Source organism: Motacilla alba, chromosome 4A (assembly GCF_015832195.1).
Source record: "Motacilla alba alba isolate MOTALB_02 chromosome 4A, Motacilla_alba_V1.0_pri, whole genome shotgun sequence".
In the NCBI taxonomy this organism is placed as follows: domain Eukaryota; kingdom Metazoa; phylum Chordata; class Aves; order Passeriformes; family Motacillidae; genus Motacilla; species Motacilla alba.
Genome location: NC_052045.1, coordinates 8,391,958 through 8,415,262, shown reverse-complemented (window position 1 = coordinate 8,415,262; position 23,305 = coordinate 8,391,958). Strand labels below are relative to the sequence as shown.

The following is a 23,305-nucleotide window of genomic DNA, read 5'->3' as shown; positions in this document are numbered from 1 at the left end:
GGGAGTGTCTGTGTAGCTAATTTGTTTGGCACTTGGGAATAGTGAGGGTTATTGGGTCTGCTTGCCTGATAACTACCCCAGGGATCCTGGTTTTCAAAGTACAGTGTTCTGCAGGGGTCTGTGCTCATTCTCTAGGCTCAGCTGTGAGCTAATCCTTTGTGGGAAATGGGAAATGACACAAGTATAGATAGCACAGAGCACAAATCTGTCCTAACCTTCCCAAAGGAGTGCTGCTTTCAGGCTCTTGCTTGATACCTGAGCAACACAGGGGAGGGAATGGTTTCTGAGAAACACTGGACTGAAAGGGAGCAGCTGTAGTATATAAGGTAAAATATTAAGAGGGCTTCAGTGAAATGCCACAGTACACAAACCATACCCAAGAGAAGAAGCTTTCTGTCCATTCCTGAGTCAACACAGATGTAGCATTGGAGATTCAGGCTGTAGGAGGGCTGACTCTGGAGTTAAGGGCTGAGGGGAGATTCAGTCGAGGTGATTCCTGATAAATGTAAGTTATTGTATTTTTCTGAGCCCTAGCCCAAAGAAGAATGAATCAGCTAAGGAAGGAGGTTGGGTTTTGACAGAGAAATAAAAGAAATTAACTCAGACATATTCATTCTCAACAAGGCAGCACAGAAGACAATCATCAAAACAGAGAGAAAATTTTACTCAGCCTTTTCTGTCTCCAATACTCGGCAGAGACAGCAGAGTCAGCAAAAGACCTAGAGAAAAACCTTTCTGACTTTAAAGAGCAACAGCCCCCTCAGGGCAGCTGTCAACTCTTCCCAGGTATCACCCTGCTGTGGGAACCCTCTGCCAATATTCCCCTGGGTGCTGGAGTGGGAAATAACAGCAAAGCACTGCCATGTTCATGTCACCCTGTGCTGCAGAAATAGTGTCTTTCCTGAATTTGAAAATACATGCTGGACTACAGCAGGTTTCTTCTGTTGTATTGTCTCTATTTGGTATTGCTACATGAACTTTTGAGAACACATGCAGCATCCCTTTAAAAATCCTTAAAAGAAACATTGTTGGGGTGTTGGGGACAGGGCTTGCCTCAGCCTGTTGCCAGCTGCAGGCACAGCTTTATTCAGTGCTCTGGGGGCAGCAGATGCACATCTCTGAAGGCCAGTCCTCTGCTCTGGCTCCTGCCCATTGTGTGCAGTTAGACCCTCACACTTCCAGACAATCACAATTACCTGGGTCCTCGTTGAGGGGTAGCAGGAGCTTTGCCAGGGGAGAGAAGATGAAGCCTGCAACCTTCTCTAGTTAATGCAGAGGTGAAGGCCATGAAAAGGTTTCTGGCACTAGAACAAAAGCTCAAATAACAATCTTGATGCTGAAGTGGCCAAGGTTTCACATTAGACCTTGCAGGGAGCAGCTTAATTTCCTTCTTGGCGCTAGCACAGCTAAGAAAAGAGATAAGCAATAAAGAAGAGCAAAGCTCTTCTCTCAGGATGGTTTTTTTAAGATCTTGCTCTGAGCTCCTAAGATAGTGCCTTATATCCAGACACCACTGTGGGCAAGATGGGGGGAGGGAGAAGAACATTCTGAGGCTCTAGGACTCCATAAAATCAAAGCTGCTTTCTCCAGAATAAGGGAACAAACAATCTCTCCCTGGCCCAGGCATGGCCTCATGCCATCACAGCCATCATTTCTCCCACTGCTCTGAGAGAAGAGCAGGAATTATTCAGGGAACACTTGCTTCCTTAGATTCTGTCCCACGGTGATGAGAAGGAACGGCCAACTCTTTCTTTGAGCTACAAAGAGATGGACCACAAAGAGATGCTCCTGTCTCCTCACATCAATCTGCTGTGGCTAGAGGGGAAGGAGGATCCTACCCCTCACATTGCTGCTTCTTGCTAGCTTGAGGATTTTCCAACCCTCCAGCTTGCTCCTGAATTGAATTTTCTGTGATCATTCTTGTGTTACATTTCAGTTTCCTGAGCAAGTACCTTAGTTCACCTTATTCTGGATGTCACTGCTCTGCTGCCATTGGTCTGCCTCAGCCCTTGGAACCCCACCACCACCAAGGGGACATTTTCCAAGTACCTGCAGGGTTTTTCTCATAAATTATGTTTCTGTGCCTTAAAATGCACAGAAATGAGATTTTCAGAAGGACCTCAGCACTGAGCACAGGTTAAAGCCAGCACAAGGCAGCTGTCAAGCTGCTTCTGGAAATCCCACTAAGCATCTGTCTTCATTGTAGGTGCATAACTGAAAAGCTAAAATCCTTGACTTTCAGTTACCCCTGAGATCTCAATGACAAAGATTTTAAATTCTGACCCCAAGGCAGTTCTGAAAATGGGATAAAGGATTTTATAGGATTGAGGTGAGGTTAACTTTTTGGGGGGGTGAGGGGGGAGAGGTAGCAGTTGGGATGTTTTTCTGGATGTTATTTTTTTTAAGAAAGCTGCTCTAGGTGATCTTGATTTGATTGATTCAATTTTGGAACATCTGATAAATTTTTATCAACAACACTTCAGCCTTGTGTGTGTTTTTTGTTTTGTTTTTCTCTCTCTGTTGGAGCTACAGTCAATAGCCGAGCCTACAAGCAGCCCTTGCAGTGGGTTGTGATTGTGTGATTTAAATTAGCAACAGTTGGGGCTGTATGGAATGACAGCAAATGCATTGACTTGTGCTCTTGGCAACAAACTGTCTAGAGGCTTAGTTGCTTTGTTTCATGTTTGGAGTTCTGCTTGCTGTTAGTGTTATTTTCATCCTACTTTTTATATGTGCTATTTGCTCACTTGAGTGAGATAGAAAAGCACAAATATCTCATGGCTATGTGTTTTCTGATGTCTCAGGGCATAAGAAATAAGAGCAGAGCAAGAAAGAAAGTTAAAATTAAGATCGTAAACTACAGAGGACAAAAAAAAGACCTAAAGATCTCTTGCATTTTTCTCGTCAAGTTTTTGCCAGTCTCTTTTTTTTTTTTTATTGCCAAAGACTTGCCTTTGTCAAAAAGTTCTTATGTGAGTGAAGAGCCAGCTAACTCTTAAGTTATGTGCTGCTGCCATTTATTTTTCCCACACATCATTACAGCTGCCAGAATATGACTGTAGTGGCTGCATGTGCAGCTCATGGCACAGGGCCTTGCTTAGGGGAAGAGCACCTCCTTTAGTCTTCTTTTAGGCTTCTTCTAAAAACCTGGAGACTAAATCTAATAAAATATATATTATCTGGGTGTGCTTTCAAATGCTCTTAAACTATTATGAAATGAATGTCTGGAGGCTAGTTAGCTTTGATTTCATGATAAATTTATCTTCTTAAGAAAATTATTTTCACTATCCAAAGCAGGTTTCCTAATTTTCTTTAAAATGCTTTCAGTTCATTAATTCCTGGCTGAGCTTTAATTATGCAAATGTTTGGAAAGCTCATATCCAGTCATGAATCTACTGGCTGCTGGAATAGAATTTTGAAATATTATAGAATTTTCTGTAATTATGGTTTTCTCATGAGAGAAAATAATTTGGTTTGAGTATGTTTTATTTTCACTTGATCCAGTAATTCTCTAACTAGCCACTGAATTTCATGAGACTTTTATCTAAATGGGATAGCATGGGCCTGTATTCTGTAGAATATCCAGGTAAAAGAGGAGAGAAGAGAAACCCAGGTACAGTAATTAGCACTGTTTTATTGATCTTGTTGAAAAAATCAAAGCATGGAACCTCTGATCAAGTGGTGCTGGGATATGGCATGGGGAAAATAAGGTATCGTGTATCTGTGGTTTTTGTGGAGGTTTGCCTAAATTCAGGAGTGGGTAAATCTGTGAAGAATTTCGGTGCCACCTAAGCAGATGAGAGGGGCAGAGGCTGAAGCCCCTGATGTGTGGGTGGTACTGCAGGTCTGTACTGGGAGGGGATGGGAAATGGGATCAGCTGTGCTGGGTGACACAAGCAAAGCCCAAGCACAGCCTCAGCTGCCTTTGCCAAATACTCCTGCCTATTCTAGGACAGTGGTGAGCCCTGGACAGAGGTTTTTGTGCTCACAGGTCAGCCACAGGGCTCTGATTGCAGGAGTGACCTTGTGTGGCACCATTTGCTGCCGTGGCCACCCTCGCATGCCCAGCAGCAGCTCAGCCTGGTGTCCAGCTTCAGCCAGCCAAGCCAGGGCCATGGTTTGGGCTGGGCTGCAGCCCCTCCATCTGCTGCTGGCTCTGCCGGCACTCCCAGCACAGGAGAGCAGCTAGAGGATGTCATTGCAAGGCATTTGGAGACAATTGGCACTCTCTGCTAGCTGCATAGAACTACCACACACAGAGATTGTTTTTCCTGAGTCAAGGTCTGTGTTGCCCCTGGCATTTGCTTTGTGGATAAATTGCAGGCATAAGCTCTGTCTCCCATATCTTCTTATCCAGGATGTCCTTCTGAAAGAAAAGGAAATGTGTTCTTTACTTCAGGGTTGTATACAACCCAGCCTTGCCTTGACAGGGGAATTTAAATCACTCTGCTGCTCTTTGGCCACTTTCTAGCACTTGTAAAGCATATTAGAACAATAATGTTCTTGTCAGTGACATGGTGATTTGCCTTGCAAACCTCGCAGCCTGGAAACTCAGCTTCCAGACAGCTTGCAGAATGCACTTACTGAGAAGTGATAAGTAACCTGCCTTTCTTGTCCTCTGTCTCAGCAAATGAAAGAAACAAAGCCCATGAAGTGCCTGTAAAACATCTGCATGTGTCAAGTGGGAAGCTGCTCCTTTGGCAGCACTCAGAGCTCTCTCCTAGTCTTACAGGGACAGACTCGAGCACCCTTATCAGAGAGCAGCTCCAATATGCAAATACATCGATAAGAAGGACTTGAGTGTTGGAATGACCCTCTGGTGGCAGCACTGCACACTCATCTGCCCTCCCATGTGTGGCAGGGCTCTGCAGTAGATGAAAGCAGTGGATTAGCCCCCCATTGGAGTGGAAGATGTAAATCCAGCTAGCAACGTGTGCAGGTCTGATTTTTGGTGTTGCTTAGCACAAAAGGAGACCTTTGGCATTTTCAGTCAGTTCTGCCACTAGTGGAGAAGGCTCATCTGCTTTAGTTCAGGCTTGTTGAGAGCAGTATTTTATCTGGCACAAAAAATGCAAGAGAAAAGGAAAACTAATACATATTTCAAAACATAGGAAAAAACAGCACCCAGGGATTCACAGACAACTTTGGCTGCTTGATGGGTTTGCTCTGAGATGGTGTGCTCTGTGAGTGAAGGTCTGTATTGCTGGAAGCAAATACTCTGATGTGGGCTTCAAAGCCACAAAACACACCTGCTTGTGCAAAACAAGTGAAAAAGAGCAAACTATCCATCTGCATTAAAAAAACAAAAATCCATAAAAATGCCTTGGCATAAGCCAGATGTGAAGAGCCTTTGCCTTCCATGCTGGTCAGTCATCCAGCCTTGGCATTTAAGTTTTTAAAGGACAGGACAACTTTTAGGTATTTTAAGCTTCATTTACCTTATGCTTGAAGCATGTCTCGTTTAAGAGAAGCCATGCTGCAGAATTCCTGATTCTCTATCAAAGCATGCTGGCCCTGCATTAAGCACATTCCAAACCATTCCTGACTAAATTCTTTTGCAGACCCTAGTCCATCATTAGCCAGTACTCCTACCACCACCAGGCAGCTCTTTTGCTTGAATAATTCCATTTCTGTGGAATCCTCTTTGCCAGAAAAGAAGTTGCTTGAATGTGTGGTAGAGTTCACACTGATTGACTGTAAAAATGGACAGGTGAAAATTGTACAATAAGATTTAGCAATAATTTTTTTACTGCCAGTGGTTATGTTTTATCAGCTGGGAGTTTGCAACAAGCCTGCTTGATTGACAAGGTAGGGAGAAAAGCTAAAACAGAGACTTCTACTGAACCTGGTCCTTTACTGTATCAAGGTGACCCCAGCAAAGCAGAAGACAGTGATGTCTGCAAACAAGCATTTTTACTTTCTTTCCTTGTTTCTTCAAACACTCTCTTAACTGTTGATTCATTAGAAATTCACAAATAACATTCTCTGTTCCTCAGCTAATTATTTTATTAAGTAAAAAGGCATCTGAAATGTCTATCTGATCTAAACAGAATCCATCTGTAAATGGAAAACTTTTAGGATACTATTCATTCCAGGAATTTTGATGTTGTTAATTAAATGATGCAAGGGGAATATTTCTTAATAAGACCAATTAGTAGTGGAACTACTGAAGGTCATGCAGTAATGATGTGCAAAATTTTGGGCCTTACACGAGATTAATTGCTGGAGTTACAAATTCCTGCTAGTTCCTTCTGCCTGGAACGGTGGCTCAGTGTAATATTGCATGGCTTGCAGCCAGCCCTAAACCCAGGACCTGCAGAGGGGCACTTTCCATGCTCAGTGCCTGTTTCTCCATATATTGAAGGATACATTTAGCGACTACAGAATTCAGCCTCATTCTTAGTATTGCAGTATTTGAGGGAGAATGTAGTGAAACATGCCATGTTCCTTTCTGGATGGGAATGGTTGGAGTTCCCTGAAAACCAGTAGTAACAGGTTGCTGTTGTAGCTGTGTGGAGATACAGCAGGAGAGGAGGAATCTCCCGTACTTTTCCATATGGAGGCTTATTTTGGGAGATGAAGTGGTTCTGCAGGGAAGCCAGTGTTACCTTTCTGATGTTCCCCCTTCCAGAGGCAAAAGAATTGATGAGAGTTACAAACCAGAAGCTTTAGAGGAGTGAGATGTCTTTACCAGCTTGAGGAGTATCAGAACTGCAAGTGAGACTTTGAGTTTGGATGAGCCCTTGAAGTATCATCAAGCCCCAAGTTCTTTCCCCTCCAGGACAGATCAGGTCAACCCAGACCTGCATCACTCTGCTACTGAGATAAAAATTTCCGTGAGAAAAAGTTGTTTATGCCACCCTCTGATTAGGGATGGATTTGCAGATGAGATGAACTATGGGGTTTTTCAGGTGTTGCTGGTACCAAACTTTGAGCTGGGAATACGAACTCATTCCAGATTTTCCTGTTCATGGTATTAGTTTATTTTGCTAGTTTCCCTGGTGGCAAAGCTAGGAAATAGATCTGCCCAGCCACATTCAGAGCATGCAGGTTGTCATGGTAAAGGTTCCTGATGCTTTATATTGGGTTTATTTATTACAGAAGCTGTCTACCAACAGCTGGGGTTTTTAAGTTTTCTTATCTGTGTAGAAAACTTCGTATTTCTTCAAACCAGACATAATTACCTCAGGGTATTTACTCTGCATGTATAGAAATATTAGACTCTCCTTGGAATATTTTCATTTCTCAGGGCTTGTTTTTTAGGTAAACATCTGCTGGTTTGAGGAAAAGTCCATTCTGTAAGATATTTTGCCTGTAACACTTAATGTCCAGCATGGTGTGCCAGGAAAAGGGCAAATACTGTCAATGCTGATAGGCCTCGTCTATCCCTTTTCTTTTTCACATTGCTACAATGTCTTTTTCCATTAATATCAAGCATGGACTGAGCAGCCACATGCTAGAAATCACCAAGTGGTATTTAAAAAGATGTGTGTCGTGACTCCAAGGCAAGCAGCACAAAAAGACCTCACACCACGCAGGCATTCAGCATGTTGGGAAAAGGTGAGGTGGATACAGCCAGGGGCTCCAGTTGTCCCCTCTACCCATGGAGGACACACAGCACCTCACAGGGTTGGGTGAGCTTGTAGTGGAATTAAATGTCTGCCTGGAAGTGTTTCTGACTCTTCATTAGTTACTGAAGTTTGGAACTTTCTCTGATGGTTGCCAGTGTTGTGGGATGTGCAGATAACTGAATATCCACCCTTCTCTCTTGTAAGTCTGGTCTAGTTGTGTAATCTGCCAGCATCTCCACGTGCTCAGGGGCCAGCTGTGGTGCCAGAGTTCATTGCAAATATGGAGATAATGAAAGAGTCTGGAAAACATTTTCAGGATAAACATTTTCCATTTTTGTCTTTTGCTATTTGAGAAACAGAGACTCAAGTGCAGCCTTTAAATCTTTTCTTGCTGTATCCTAATGTTTCAAAGGAGTTGTAATTTTGGATCTTGACTTGGAAACAATTTAAAGGCAGCTGATTTTCCGTGGCTGGGAGTGCTGTGCTTCCTGACTAATCAGACTCTTTAGACATGTCTTAAATTGGGCACTGAAATAATAGATAGACAAGTGCAAGTAGTTGACTCAGCTCTGTGGGGGTTTAGGCAAAGGCACTTCAACACACAGCTCTGACATGCTCTGAGTGTGCACACCGCCAGTTATCTCTGCTGGGCAGACAAGGGGTGAATGATTAAGGCACAGTAAGTCAATCATGGGAAACCATTAGCCCATGCTCAACAAGTGGTGTGCTCCAAATGATTAGCCCCTCCTGGAAAAGTGTAGGCCTGCTCTATTTCAGCCAAGAGAGTCTCCTGCTAACATGGAGAATACCTGACATAGTAAAACACTTCCCTCAAATACAGTAAAATTCATTATTTAGGCTTTCCATGCTTGCTCAAAGCCTTGAAAGATTCAGCAGGAGTCTCCACTGACCTTAAATGAGGTCTGTTCTCCCAGCTAAGCTGCTGATTCCACACCTGCTCCATAACCTGGAGCACCCATGGGAAGTAAAATAGGCAAAGAAAAGTGGGTGCAGCAGCTGTATGTGCATACCAAGGGAATGGTTCTTCCAAATTTCCTGACTTGTTGGTGGTTTTTCTGGGGTTGGTTGTTTGTTTGTTTTAGTGGTTTTGTTTTCTTTTTTCTTTTCTTTTTCCTTTTTGTTGTCTTCTGCAGGAAGACGGTCATCTGTCCTGGTAGTGTAAGCACAGTCCTGAGCTACCTAGAACAGTTAAAATTGTAACCAGACAAAAACCCAGTTAAATGCTGAATTTTTGAAGAGAAAAGAAATAGCCAAAAGCCTGTTGACAGTAACATCAGTGTTAGGCTGACTGGCATCATGTATTTCTTGGGGATCTTTAAAAGCTCTCTGAGCAGCTCACCAAGGAAGGAATTATTCCTCTGTCTTTTTATGCATGCGTAAGGAGCAATCATTCAGTGATTTACCTGCCTTTTAGGGACAAATCCCTAAACCTGGTAGAGATCCAAGGAGTCTGACAGGAAAGTCACCTCTTTCTTTTTAACGACCAGTCTGGTGTCACCTTATGTTGCCACATTTCCATACCTTCTCATTGTTCATGTACTATTTTTCTCAGAAAAAGAGTTAAATTATAGATAGCCTCATAATTTCATTTTACATATATTTCCTGTAGATGCAAATCAACATCACTCTTTTTCCCATGGTTTACAGTTATTCTTTGGGTTGTTTTCCCTCCTCCAGTCCTTTGTAAGGAGGTTTATCTGAGGTGTTGATATTTCTTACAATAATTTTCTCACTAGTAGCTATGACAAAGTCTCTAATCCTCTCTTTCCTTTTGTCCTCAGGAAATCCACTGACTGTGGCCTGCAAAGCTTTCTTTGGATTCAGTGGAGAATCAGGCCCCATGATCTACTGGATGAAAGGGGAAAAATTCATAGAAGAATTAGAAGGTCACATTAGAGAAGGCGAAGTCAGGTACTTTTTGAATTATTTACTATTAAAAATACTGGATGTCCCACAAGCCTGTTGAGCTGACAAGTTTTTAATTGAAGGTGGAAATCGTTTTCTGTCCAAAGAGTGATGGATGATTTGGAGCCAGGGCTGTATGAGTTGCTCCCTAAAGACAGAGTAACTTAAGTATATGCCTGAAAATCTGTTACCACATTCCCCTGATGGTTGGAAGCTGAAGCATCTCCTGAGTGTTCTGGGGGCTGATTTTAGTCCTGTGTGGGATTGGTGCTGTCCACTGCAGGCATCCCATGGGACCCGCCTTAGCAAGATGACATCCATTCCAGCACCACTGTTAATCTTGAAGACAAATGATCTCCTGTCAAAGCCACCACACTTTTTCCCTTCTCTTGAATGTGTTGTGTGTGTGTGTGTGTGTGTGTGTGTGTGTGTGTGTGTGTGATCCAGCTCTCAGTGTGCCTTAACCTGAGCCTTCAAGAATCAGCATTTGTTCCTCCAGGCCTAACACATAAGGGGGAGGATGAAGTGGCTGTGTCCAATATCCAGCTTGTTCTGGGCTTTTTCCCAGGTGCTGGTTATCACTTGATGTAAGTTGTAAAGAAAACACACTTGTATCCTCGTGAACTTCCATGGAATTTGCACCTAACAGCACCTTACTCTCCTCCTTAATAGTTACCTGATTATTGTTCTTTGAGCAAAGAGTAAGTTCTGGTTATACTGTGGGCAAGGTGGTCCCAGCTCCAATAGATGCAATGAATATAGATTATGATACAATGAATATGGATTATAAAGACAGCCAAGGTCTTTTCACTTTCCAGTACACATTTTTTAATCTCGTGTCTGAGTTTTTTGTTTCTTGTAAAGGTGATTTTGGAGAGCAGGAGGAGAGATGTCCCTTTGCTTTATTACTTGATCAATAACGTGAAGTTCAACTACTTAGCCATGAGTTGTTAAGATATACTTAATTGCACAGAGATTAAATTTATCTTATATTGCCATTGTGCAATCCTCTTTTGTGCTTCTGACCACAAAAAGCAATTACTGGAAACTTCTGCCATTGTAAGTGAGCAGCACTTAATGGTATTGTATTGTCTCTGCTGTGTATATACATGAAGAGAGTGATTTTGGTCATGTTCTTCCCCTGCATCAGGACAATTTGAGGTTTGTGCTTAAAGACTGCTCCAGCTTTAGCACAGTTCAAAACTTTTCCTTTATGTACATTTATTAGTGAAACTGAGTTTGAAAAGGCTGTTACTTGTCCTTTGTTGGGCCATCTCATTGCACTTTCATGTTTCAAACTAATTTGTGACAAGTCGCCTTTCTCATTCCACTAAAGTTCTTTGACTCAGTTTACAGACCCTTCACAATTCATTGAATCTTCTCTTCAGCAAAGCCCTTATCACACACCTAATCTGTGATCACTGCCAGCATTTGAAACAGCATTTTCCAAAACACACTGCATCATTACCAGCAGTGCCCCAGTCCATCCCTTTTTGATTTAGAAGTAGCTATGGCAACTGAAGTAGTAACTTTTTGCAAATTATTTTTTGCCCATAACAGCTCTTGTTTTTGTGTTCCATTACAGGTATGCTGCTTCAGGGGAACTAAGCAGCACTAATTATTCTGTCAGTGCCCTGAGGCAGCCCATATCTTCCACTCAAATGTATTTATTGATGTATTTAAAAATTGTCATGTGTGTTTCAAATTTGATGAGCTGTGGTGAACTTGCTGGTTAGAGGTCTTCTTAATCAGTTTGCTTCTCTATGGTATTACGAGGACATTTCATTTTGAGAAGCCAAAGTAGTACAGAATCATTACAACCAGAACAAGATACTCCATGGGCTGTTCCTTTGGTACATTTCAAGTCTGCATCCTCTATCTTGAATTAGTTCATAAATTTAGTAGCACTCTGGATTGATGATGCTGTCCTTGCCCTGGGCTGTGCCCATCCATTGTGTTGGTGGATTTTCTGTGTATGTTGAGAGCTCGGGTTTGCAAATGAATGATGTGTGGGAGCACAAACCACCCATCATCCCCAGTGTGCAGGGTTAACACTCACTGTGCTGTCGTGAAAGCACTAAAATAAGGATGCATGCAACTTGAGCATTCCTGTCCAAATCCAGTCCATGGAACTGGGTTTTGGTAAGCACACTTCACCAAGAGTAATATTTGTGTTGCTCTGGACTTCTCAGTATTTATTAGACCTTTTTTACAAAGCTTCATGATAAAAAGTAACTCAAAGCATTGCAGGACTTGGAGGCAATGCCACCCTGTCTGAGCTGCCCCCTTGTCTTCCCTTGAATTAAGATCCCCAGGTGTTAGACATGCGTGGGGGGAAGGAGGAAGAGACTTTGCTTTCCAGGTGGGTTTTTCACAGCAGTAATAAAAATGTCATGTAAATTGAATCAGAGTTATTAAAGAAGGAATCAGAGTCTTTAAGCATGTCTGCAGAGTTGTCAGTTGTACCTAATTATCCAAGCAGCCCACAGCAAATTTCAACACTCTCTGCCATGGCAAAGTATTTTCAGACATAAATGTTGCTCTCTCAGCCACCTATGAGTTACTTTTTTGGTTTTTGTTGTTCTTCAACAGGTAACACTGCAGAATAGTCATAATGCTCATCTTGTAAAGTATGTTTGTCCTTGTTTTGTCTCTCTTGTCCATTTTTAAAGTAGAAATAGTTTAACTCATCCTAGAGGCATGAGAAGAAGTGAATGGAGAGATTTTGAATGGCATCCTTATTTCTTCTGATTGATTTATCACCCACAGAAGCCAACAGATGGTTATGAAATGCTCAGACAAGATGAGGCTGTTGTTTTCTGTTAGGAGGGGGTGCTGGGGGCAGGAGGCACAACTCCCATAGTTGATGTGCTGGGTACTTTACAGAGAAGTATGGAAGCAACAGCTCTCTCCTGAAAAGCTTACACAACTCAAGTAGACAAATTCAGGGCAGAGAACAAGAAACACAATGCAGGAAAGCAGGAGGGAAGGTCACTGTCATGCTGCCAGTTGAATGACTTTGCTTTGGAGAGGTGCTTGTGTACACACAGAACTTTCCTTTCATCTACAGCCTGTTGTTAAGGAATGGAAGGAGGGGAGTAGACTTCATAACCCTGTTCACAGTCGAGATCCTCAGCTTTATAAAGAATGAAAGTTTCATTTTTGCTAGTCCAAACTCTCATGCAGGTTAGTAAAGGTTTGCAGTTAATGCCTGTGTCTTGCAGAGAGGCCCAAGTGAAGCTTTCTTGTGGACTTGTTATCTGTGGTCATGCAAAGACTGAACATTTTGGGGAAATATGGTCTCAGAGTAAAAGTGTTTTAAATTCAGATTTAACTTAGTGCATACAAGCACTGGGAAAATATGACCAAGGATTTGAAAAATCCAAGCCATTGCATAATTTTCAAAGAAAGCATCTCTATTCTGTAATGACACTTCCTTTTTAAAATTCATATTCTTACCTGAACATTATTCACCAGACAAAATGTTTTGTTTCAGATCAAATAAAATGCTTCAGCCTGAAGAAAAAGAAGACACTGAGTGTTGTTTTTACATCACCCACCTTTTATTTCTCTTTATTTATCCTGTTTGTTGTGAGTTGTCAAGCACCATTGATTTAGCTATGCATTAAATGTTGTAACTACTCTTACAGTGTGTTCAGCAACCCAGACAGAGTGTGTTATTGTTTTCTCAGCGTGTGGGAGCTGGCATGTGCCAACAGTGATGCTGGGGAAGCTTCCCCCACCTCAGGTGGGGACAGAGCTTCATCTTCTGGGTGTGCACCAAATGCTGTTGCACATTGAAGGTCTTACTTGTTGATATTATATTGGGCTCCATGTTCTCTGAACCACCACCAACAATTAATTAATCAATGCAATTAATTAAGGGCTGCGTGTGCATTAAAAAATGTGGGTGACCAGCTGTGCATTTCTGTGGCAATAATGTAAGTGTAATGTTAAAAGAAGAAAAAGGAAAAAGCAGGAATGAAAGATTTAAACACCACTAAGAGCTTTCTACACTTTGCTGCTAGCATAATGCTTAAATGTTTGTCAGCATTTTCATGATAGATCCCACTCTGAAGATTTCCCTTGCTAAAAATTGCTGTTAGAAGATATGTAGAAAAAAATTGTCAGTCCAAATATATTGGATATTCTTTCTTTTATGAAAGGTCCTCTTCAGCTGATTACATATTATTTAAATTTAGGTTAAGGGTCACTTATTTTATCTTACATACATGTAGTTTAGATATAGATAAAAATAACAGTTTCTTTTATCTGAACTGTAATGTGTCTCCATTTTTTTCTGTGTAAAATATCCTGATTACAGTAAACAAGAAAATCTGAACATTTGCAGACTGCTCCAGATTAGTTTCCCAGATATCTTCTCTGTTAATGATTCTATTGTTCCTTGCAGCATGATTGGTGGACCAAAAGTGGTTGGGAATACTGTTTACCAGCAGAGTGGCTTTCCTGAGTCTTTATATAGATATAGCAGAATAATAGGTAAAGGAGAATTGATTTATCTCGCTCCGAGTGATTTTGGCTGAGTATGCAAACAGACCAGGCTTTCTGAGGAGGTTTTTTTTCTGGCCAGAAATTGTGCAAATTCAACCTTTCTGCCATTATTTCACAACTTGGACTCTGGACCAGAATTAAAAAAAAGAAAAAAAAGAAAAAAAAAAAGAAGCGTAATCAATTTGGGGGGAAAAAAAGATGCAATCCAAGTTTCCAAATTCAACACACACACACACACACAAGCCCACACCCCCTGTTTTTAAACTAATATTTTTCCACTTGCTTTTTTACAAGTTATGCTGCCACAGTGAAAGAGGCTGAATTGTTGTGGATGCTCCAGTGCCTCTTCTGAGGTACTGCAGAGATGTGTTTGTAGCAGTCAGGTTTGCATTTTTGATTGTCTAGTGCAATGCCCTCATACTTCTCTTTTGATTTGTTTTCAATTTGTTTGGAGTTCCATGGATGTCATGTGAAATCACATACATAAGGAAATGTGTGAGCACACAATGTCTTTGATTTATAAAAGAGAAGCTTGGGGTTTGCCATTGCTGACAAATGTGAATGTCTCCAGCAGCAGTTTCCATCCAGAGCAGGCAGCACTCTGGTTCATTACTTCCCATCCACTTCCCTCCTTTCGGTCGCGGGAGAAAATATTTCTTTTTGGTGACTCAGGGTTTTATTTCTACCTTTACCTCACAGTGCTGTGCAGTCTTTTCAGAGAGCAGATTCCCTGAAGTACCACATACAGTGGTGAGTTCACAGGTGACTGTCAGTGCACCCCACATTTTCTGTTTACCTTCTTGTGCAGCATTACACAAACAGGATCAAATTCATCTGGTGGATTTTACTTGATGTTACATTTCCCTGTTCAAAGGAGCAGCAAGTTTTTCTTGAGCAAGTGATAAGCCTTTTGAGAGAATAGGGTATTGTATTTTTAGACTTAATGTCAGCAGCAGAAAACGTGCATTTACTTTGCATTCTTTTTCATGTTCACATGAGAACAATGACATGAAAAGGCTGCACCTCTGGCCTGAAAGTCTGCTCGAACTTTTATTCCATTTGTGGGGATTTTGCACGTCTCCTCTTTCCTCTCTAAGGAGCAGAGAGCTCTTGTTCTTGACACTGTTCCCCTTAAAAGTCAGAATCTAGCCTCAGAAAATAGAGGAAAATTCCAAAGAGTAGCATAGCTCCTTTTGTTGGTTTTCCAGACTGAATTAAAATGTATCACAATAACCAGCCTTTAAATTGCCCTGTAATTTGTTCACTGATGGATTAGTAGCACATTCTGCTTCTGGAAAATGGATATTTGTCACTTCTTTTAAAAGAAGCATTGTTTTAGCATTTAATTCTGATGGAGCCAAGAAAGAAGCCACACATAGCCACTGTGCTCATGGCCACTCTTCCTGCACTTGGTTCAGCTCTTCACTAGACATGGTAGGAGAAAAAGCCTTCTGGTGGTCATGGAAAATGTCTCTGTGAAGCCTCTTTCAAGCAACATGAGTCTCCTTTTAGGTCCTTCTCCAGGAGTGAAGGAGGCCAAGGAATATTGTCTTGTGCTGAGAAATCATAGTGCTTTTGGGAATCTGCTGTCCATATTAATTCAGTTAAAGCAAAGGCTGTACCCTTCCTTCCAGACTCCTCAGAGAACATCTTGGAGAAAAAGAAGTTGAGTTGACATTGATCTTTGATGCTGTAGAGGAGGCAGACCTGGCTAACTACACGTGTCACGTGGAGAACAGGAATGGACGGAAACACGCCAGCGTTCTTCTGCGCAAGAAAGGTAACTCTCCCTTTTTAGTTATCTGTGACCTCACCTGCCTCAGCAGCAACCATCAATCAGAGGTCCTGCTGACCTCTCTGAGCCAGGCTGGACTCCTGTGTGCCTGCTTGGAGCTGAAGTGTGCTTGTGTACAGCTTCAGTTTACTATTTGTGGGGGGAAAAAATTCATGGATTGTTCTTCAGTGTGTAGAAAATTGGCCTTGCAGGTGATGCACTTGCCTGGAATACAGTCACCCATAAGGCACCAATAATCAGGGGAAGTATTTTTGACTAAACGACCTATGAATTTGACCCAGAACTGACTAACTAGGCCAGTTAAAACTCATATTTCTTAGAACAGGTGCCCTGGCAATGAGGTCAGATGTTCTCATGTTTCTCTGCTTCCTGGCTTTGTGTTTTAAATTGAAAACTTTAGGCTGTCTCCATGCATTTTGATTTCTAACTGCATCAGGAATGAAAACAGGCAATAGGAGCTACAAATACATGGAGAGTTACCCCATCATGGTTGTCTTGCTTGATATGAATGGAGTTCCTGAATGGAGAGCAGCACTACTGACAAATTACCTATAGCAGAAAGGAAACCATTTGGATTTGAATGTGCCAAATTTAAAAGTGCTGCTGTGCTCGAAAAAGTCACTATCAAGGGAGTGTAACAGTATCTCATGGCAGTTCTTCTGTTGTTTGTTCAATCTGCTCTCCTATTCACAAGTGTGCTGACATTTAGATTGGATGCTGGTCTCTCTGAGATACAGTGCATTAGGAAACACAAAAGCTGCAAGATAGTAATTGTTGGGAAAGCAAAGGAAGGTTCCACTTTTGGGGCAAAGCTATTATGTGAAACCACGGAACATCAGCACAGGAGATTGACTAAAGAGTTGATACGTTATCCAGACCTCTGCCATCACTCTTGGATGTAAATTATTTTGCCAAAACAGGAGAATAAGAATTGTTTTCATGAGGCAAACCTGAAAGGACAGTTCCAGTCCTTTGTGTGCTTTCACTGTGGCTAAGTTGGTATAAAGGAATGTTGATCTAGCAGATCATTCTGTTATCTACTACAAACTTGCATACAGGAGGGCTCTGCAGAGGGATCTGGACTGGCTGAGTCCATGGCTGAGGCCAGTTGTGTGAGGTTCCACAAGGCCAAGTGCTTGGTCCTGCTCTTGGGTCACAACAAGCTCCAGGCCTGGGGCAGAGGGGCTGGAAAGCTGCCAGGTGGCAGAGGATATGGGGATGCTGGAGTCACCATCCCTAAAGGAATTTGAAAGCCATGTAGATGTGGCCCTTGTGGGCATGGTTTAGTGGTGGGCTCAGCACTGCTGGGTTAATGGACTCAATCATCTGGGGGGTGTTTTCTAGCCGAAACAATTCTACAATTCTGTGACCTAAACTGACAGGTTATCACAGCTTTAATTAAGGAATCTGGTCATCATGATGAAGGATTAGTGTCTAGTGCAAAAAGCATTCTACTTTTCCTTCTACTGAATCTCATAAATATACAACTGATAGTAAGTATATCTCTGTTGGCACTGGTAAATGTTCTGCTGTGTGCATATAGTAGAATAACAAGCTTGGTTTATTTATAACAAAAAAAATGCAGATATTTTAGAGCTCTGCTGGAATTATGGAAGAAGCACTGCTGAATCCAGAATTTGGAGGTGGAAAAGATCACTTTGCAGCTACTATTTCATTTCTCTCTGCACTGTGGCTGTAGAAAACTTATATTCCCCTCAGGCACTCTCAGTAGTTGATTTTCAGGCTATTAAAGTGTCATTTAAAATAACCACTGTATTTTACTGTGTCCTTTGACTGCCTGTCCCATTGTCCTGTTTGTTATTTATTAAGTTCTCACAAAACTTGACCAAACTTTTCCTTTCTGTTACTTGATTTAATTGCTTCTTATCCTAACTTTCTCCAGCTTAGATTTTACTGTAGATATTCATGAGTCAGAAAATACTACTGTATTTACTGAGCTGGGACAAGATTTAGGGCAGGACTTGCAGAAAGCTGTTGACCAGCATCCTTTGTGTGTGTCAAAGAAGGGTTTTTAATTTCAATGTGCTGCAGCACAGATCTCTCAGTCAGAGAAATCCCCCTCCCTCCAAAGTCTTACCTGTTAAAGCTGCATTATCCATGTTTGACAAGAGGCACTTGTAGCTCTGTTTTGTCTTCAGACTTGCCCTCTGTTCTGGGCTTGTTTTTTTTTTTTTTTTCCTGGCTTGGATGAAAAACAGGAAAAAACCCAAAATCTAAATTGTAGATGTTGTATAAGATTTTCTAGAGCTCTTGTTTTGACATCAGATGGTTATTTTTAGCACATAATTTGCTTTGGAAAAAAAAAAAAAAAGAAAAATTAGCTGTTCAAATGTTTCAGGGAAAATATATTAGTGACTGTATTAGTGGTACAGTCCCCTCTAACCTTCAGGAGAATACAGGAGTGGCTTTTTGCACAGCTCCAGTGTAGCCCCAGAGCAATTGCCATAATTTAGGATTATTTTTATTGTTTGGGGTTTTCACCTGAAAAAGAACCAAATCAAGTTTCAACCCCAAAGCTACCAATGCAAAGGCAGAGTCAGACATGCTCCTAAGACTTGAACACAACTATCTGCTGTCACATTCTTCTTTACTGACTTAATTCAAGACCACATTGTTACTTGCTTTCAAGCTGTTCAGAAATAAGTTCTGGACAATCCTGGGTTTGGTTTGATTTTATTATTTTTTTTTCCTCCATGCTGTCCTAGCATATTTGGTGCTCAAATAACATGGAAATGCGATATACACCCAGTTGTCCCTTAGTTGTGGGAACAGTTCAGGATTCCCTTCAAAAGGGTTTGAAAACAGTCCAGCTTATAGTGGCTGAAGTCTACACAGTCTATAATATAACTGCTCTGAAAGAGAAATAACTTGTCAGAAACCGCAGAATAAAGTCAGACCATGCTTTTAGTGGCAAGAAGCAGTGAATTGAGATAAAAGTAAATGTTATGATGACTTTTCCTCATGATTTTTTTTTTAAAGGAGGCTGCCTTTAATTAAGACATGCAAGGAACTAATTTTAGGAGGGGGTGGGTTTGATACTGATACATCACTAAATTATGAGGAACTGCTAAAATGTAGTTGTCTCTCACTTATTGGGTATTTATGAGACTTTAGCTATTTTAAAGACTATGATCCTCTGTAATATGTGTAATATGTTGTGGCAAGGTCCTTCTACATTATTTTACATTCGAAGCTATCAATATTATTATTTGCTATTTTTCAGTCACTCTTACAGCTCAGAGATCAGATTCAACTTCTTTTCTAGCATTGGATATGCTGCTTCCTTATTTATCTCAGTGAGGACCACTTGAGGAGGAAGGAATTAATCAGATGCCAAGGCTAAGTAGAGTAGGCAAGAAAATTGAACATCCTGGGTTTTTCTCACTGCCTCCACGTTGCAATGGAAATAAGGAGAGCTCAAAAGCCTCAGCTTTCTCCCTCCTTATGTCTGTACTCTAGGAGAGTTCATGGGGCAGAAGGACAAATACTGGACATGCAAAAGCTGATCAATTTTGCCTTTTGAGATGGATTTTGTGGGTTTGCTTAATACCCTGCTATTCCCCCCACCAAAAGTGGACACAACTCTGTGCTGCTGTGTGGGCTGCAAGGCTTAGCATTTTCTTTCCTTCCAAGCTGGCAGTTTTGCCATCATCTCAGTTTCCTAGTAAAAAAGTTTCAGTACAATTAAGAAAAAATCCCCTCAAAAGCGATTTTAACCAACTCTGTTCTCCATTTGCCTAGATTTATCCCCCAGAGCACATGCAGGCTTTGTCGTGCAGTGTAGTAAAAGTCCCATGAATTCCCTGTGTTCTCAGAGAGATTAAATAGCTATTATAATAGACTTTTTCCATCTATTAGTCCATGACTTCTTGCCAGAGAGACATCAGAGATACTGTAAACTGGGAATAGCTTGACATCTGATGTTAATTATTGAAATAGAAGGCATGGTGAGGCAAAAATAACCCTCAAAGATACACAGCTAATTTGCTTTTTATCTTGAAAGTGACACAAATGACATACGAGTAATTTTTTCTGACCTAAGTTTTAGAAGAATAAAGATCACAAGAACTTTGTCCCAGCTGTGTGAGTTTGGCAACTTCTCCCTGTGTTTGTCACAGCAGCAAATATCTTCATGACATCTTATCTGAACCAATACAGGCTGTGAGAGTCAAATTGTCATCCTCTGTCTTTTATGGCTAAGTAACATGCCAGGTGGTGTTAGGAGCAATATTCCTTCCAGAGGACATTTCAGGATAAAGAGCAATGCTGTTCAAGTTAGTCCCATGCATCAGATGGAGCTCTGGACTGGTATCCAAGAGTTTTATCCCATTTTTTCATTGTTTTGCTGAATGACCTTGAACGTGCTGCTTCTCTTTTCTAAGCCTGTTTCCCCAGCTGTAAAAGATGGATCACTGTGTCTGGAGGCATTTGTGAAGTTCTTTGAGTTCTTGTGATGCTTCCTAACAAAAGCATCTGAGTAGGAAATTTTAGCTAACACTAGGTCCCATTAAAGTATAATGTGAACTCTACAAATATGTGAGAACTCTGCTAGCAGCCATGACAAACGAAGTGGCTCTTTGCAGCCTGATGTGTGCTCCTGGCTTCTAGCATTATCTTGGGCTTCCTGCAAGCCCAGCTCATTTTCCAGTGATCCAGCTGAAGCCCTGGCTTGGCAGCTCACATCAGCTTGTCCACAGGCTTCACAAACAGAAAACCAAAGCTGTGTAATTTGGAGGGGAAGGGACCAGATCCTGCCCAAGCTGTCCTCACATGCTGCATACAGCATTTGATGCACTTTGCCAGTGCAGAAGTTTCAAACTCCACCAACTCATTAAAACTTGGTTACTCCTCTGTGTAAAATCACTGCATAGTTCCTGTGTAGGAGATTTACATGTGTAGCCTCAAATGCATTCTGGATTTCAGATGGTTATTTCAGATGAGCAGTAGATGGAGTAAATGTGTAAAATTAAGTAATAGGCAATGGACAAAATTATTAAGCATTTTTAATGTTATGGTGGTTGTAATTGGAAGGTGCACAGTTTTATGTGGAATTGTATGGTGGATTAGAGAAAATGTAGCTTGGAAAGATCATAACCTTTTTACCTTTCCTTGCTAATTTTAGATTTGATCTACAAAATAGAACTTGCTGGAGGACTGGGAGCCATCCTTCTTCTGCTTATTTTGCTCGTGACCATCTATAAGTGCTACAACATAGAGTTAATGCTGTTCTACAGACAGAACTTTGGAGGAGATGAAGCAGCTGATGGTAAGCAGTTACACAGGAAATTCAATATATGCAATGGAAATATTTCAGACATCCAAAGTGGTGAGATTGAAATGAATCCTAAAAGACACCTGCTGCTAGTTTAAACTACTAAGCACCCAGCAGTGTAAAGCCCTAAGACTTTCTCCCAAAGCCCCCTGAGATCAAGGTGTTCCCAAAGAAATGTCACTGGGCTCTGCCACGAGCAAAAGGGAGCCAGGAGAATTGTTCATGAGTCTGCTACAGAGGCTCACATGTCATCTGTGAACTCTTCACCTTCATGTGTCCAGTGCCACACGTGCCCAGGGTCCCCTCTCCTGAGATCCACACTGTCTGTCTGAGCAGCCTTTCCCCAGGTGTTCCTCATGAAGCATTTCCATTGAACTGCCACCAGGCTTCCAGTGACCTCCTCTGACCAGTGAGAGGTGATTGTAATGAGGCTGACTGGTTACCTCAGTTCATTGGGAGACTGGAAACAACTTGGTGGGAATGTGCAGCTTGCCTGGGGTTATCTTTAGGAATAAAATAGACTGTTTTCCATTTTTCTTCCCCACCTTCCTTCTCACTGGCATATGTTCTGTTTGGTGCCTAAAGCTAAACTTGTATTTTTAAATACAAGTTTTAAACTTGTATTTTTAAATTGAAGCTTTAATTCTGAATATAGAACATTCCTTCTCCTATGAAGTTGGAGTAAGCCCTGTAAACTAAATCCCAGTCTTTAAATCCTATTACTACGTTCTTCACACTTATTTTATAATTAATATGCTATTAATGTGCATCTAAGCAGTATCTGCTAAAGAGAGAAAGGGCAGTATTCAAGTACAGGTGTTTGCCATAGCCCACTGCAACACTGAGCAGTCACACAGGCTCTGGAATGGTACACCTAGAAACTCTAATGTATTTGAAAAGAGAGCAGGGAACACATTTTCCATAGTGCCAAAACAACGTGCAGTTGCATAGACATGTTGCTTCCTGCAATTGGCATTTCTGTTATCACAGTGATAAATGTTTCTGTTTCACAATGGGTAGATATGGTGTGAAAAGGTTCCACTATGATGAAATCCTTAGGAGTCTTGGAGAATGGTTGGAATGACATCTAGGGAATTTTAGAAAGAGGAAGGGTGATCCTTGTGGGTCCTTTCCAGCTCAGAATACTTTGTGATTCTGTGATAAATAGCAGGAATAGAGATCAGGAAAATTGCTCTTTCTCAATCCTCATGTATGACTGGGAAAAAACTAAAATTATTATTTTTCCATACTCTATAATACTGGACAATATTTATACTGGGACCTAGGACAAAGGGAAGGGTGAGATTATGTGGTTTGAGCAGTACTTTACCTGAAACAGTTTGGGATTATACCAACATAATATCCCTGCTTCACACCAACCAAAAGTAGTAACTTCCTCCAGCCTGCTTCAATTTGTTTATCCTGTGTTTTTAGCATGAAATTGCTGCATTTTTACTCATATAATACTTCCTTGCTTCAATCACTTTTTAATTTATGAAACAATATTATTTTTTGGTTGTTTAGATGAAGCCCCATGAGTACATGGGGGATTTTGTCTGCCTATAAATTTTGAAAACAACCTTGTATTTTTCCAGTGCATAATTGTAGACCTTTCACAGCTTTGTGTCTCATTCTGATCCTGCAGGATGAAAGATGGAGGCAGAATGTTACAGAAGTCAAAGCATATATGGGGATGTTTGTTTCTTCTGATGCAGGCAGCAGTGGGAGCACACAGAGCTCCCATGAGCACTCAGCTGTATGGATGCAATCACAGGGTCATTTTCCACTTGTATGTGTATTTCTTTAAAAAAGAAGATTTGGAACTCAACAGATCTGCTTCATTCCTATTTCTAAAAATACCCCACGTAAGCAATGTTGGACACACTCACTTCCTGTGTTGTGTGTAGCATTGCTTTTAGAGAAAATAACACTGAGGATTAAAGGATCCATTTAGGAAATGGCTCCAAACAGTGCTGCTCCCAGAGCCCCCAGAGCCAGCGGTGGGCGAGTGTGGGCAGCTCCTTCTTCTCTGCCCTGCTACACGGAGCTTGTGGGCAGCCAGCAGAGGCTGAGGAGCTGTACCACCACTGCAGGAGCTGCCAGCAGCCCGAGGGAGCTGCTTCTGTCAGCATCCTGCTGGCTGGCACTGTGGGCTGAGGTGCTGGGCAGGGACAGGGGCTCAGGGACCACGGTGCTCTGCAGCCAGAG

General features: G+C 41.6%; 1 protein-coding gene across 4 annotated transcripts in view; it reads left to right on the top strand.

The window, feature by feature from the left end:
* Positions 1–23,305, top strand: part of IL1RAPL2 (interleukin 1 receptor accessory protein like 2) — a 350,145-nt gene that overhangs the window by 311,013 nt on the left and 15,827 nt on the right. For all 4 annotated transcript variants that reach the window (XM_038164451.1, XM_038164453.1, XM_038164452.1 and 1 more), the window contains 3 exons: positions 9,374–9,503; positions 15,644–15,789; positions 20,948–21,091. In XM_038164451.1, the coding sequence (XP_038020379.1) occupies positions 9,374–9,503; positions 15,644–15,789; positions 20,948–21,091 (420 nt within the window). The remainder of the gene's footprint in view (positions 1–9,373; positions 9,504–15,643; positions 15,790–20,947; positions 21,092–23,305) is intronic.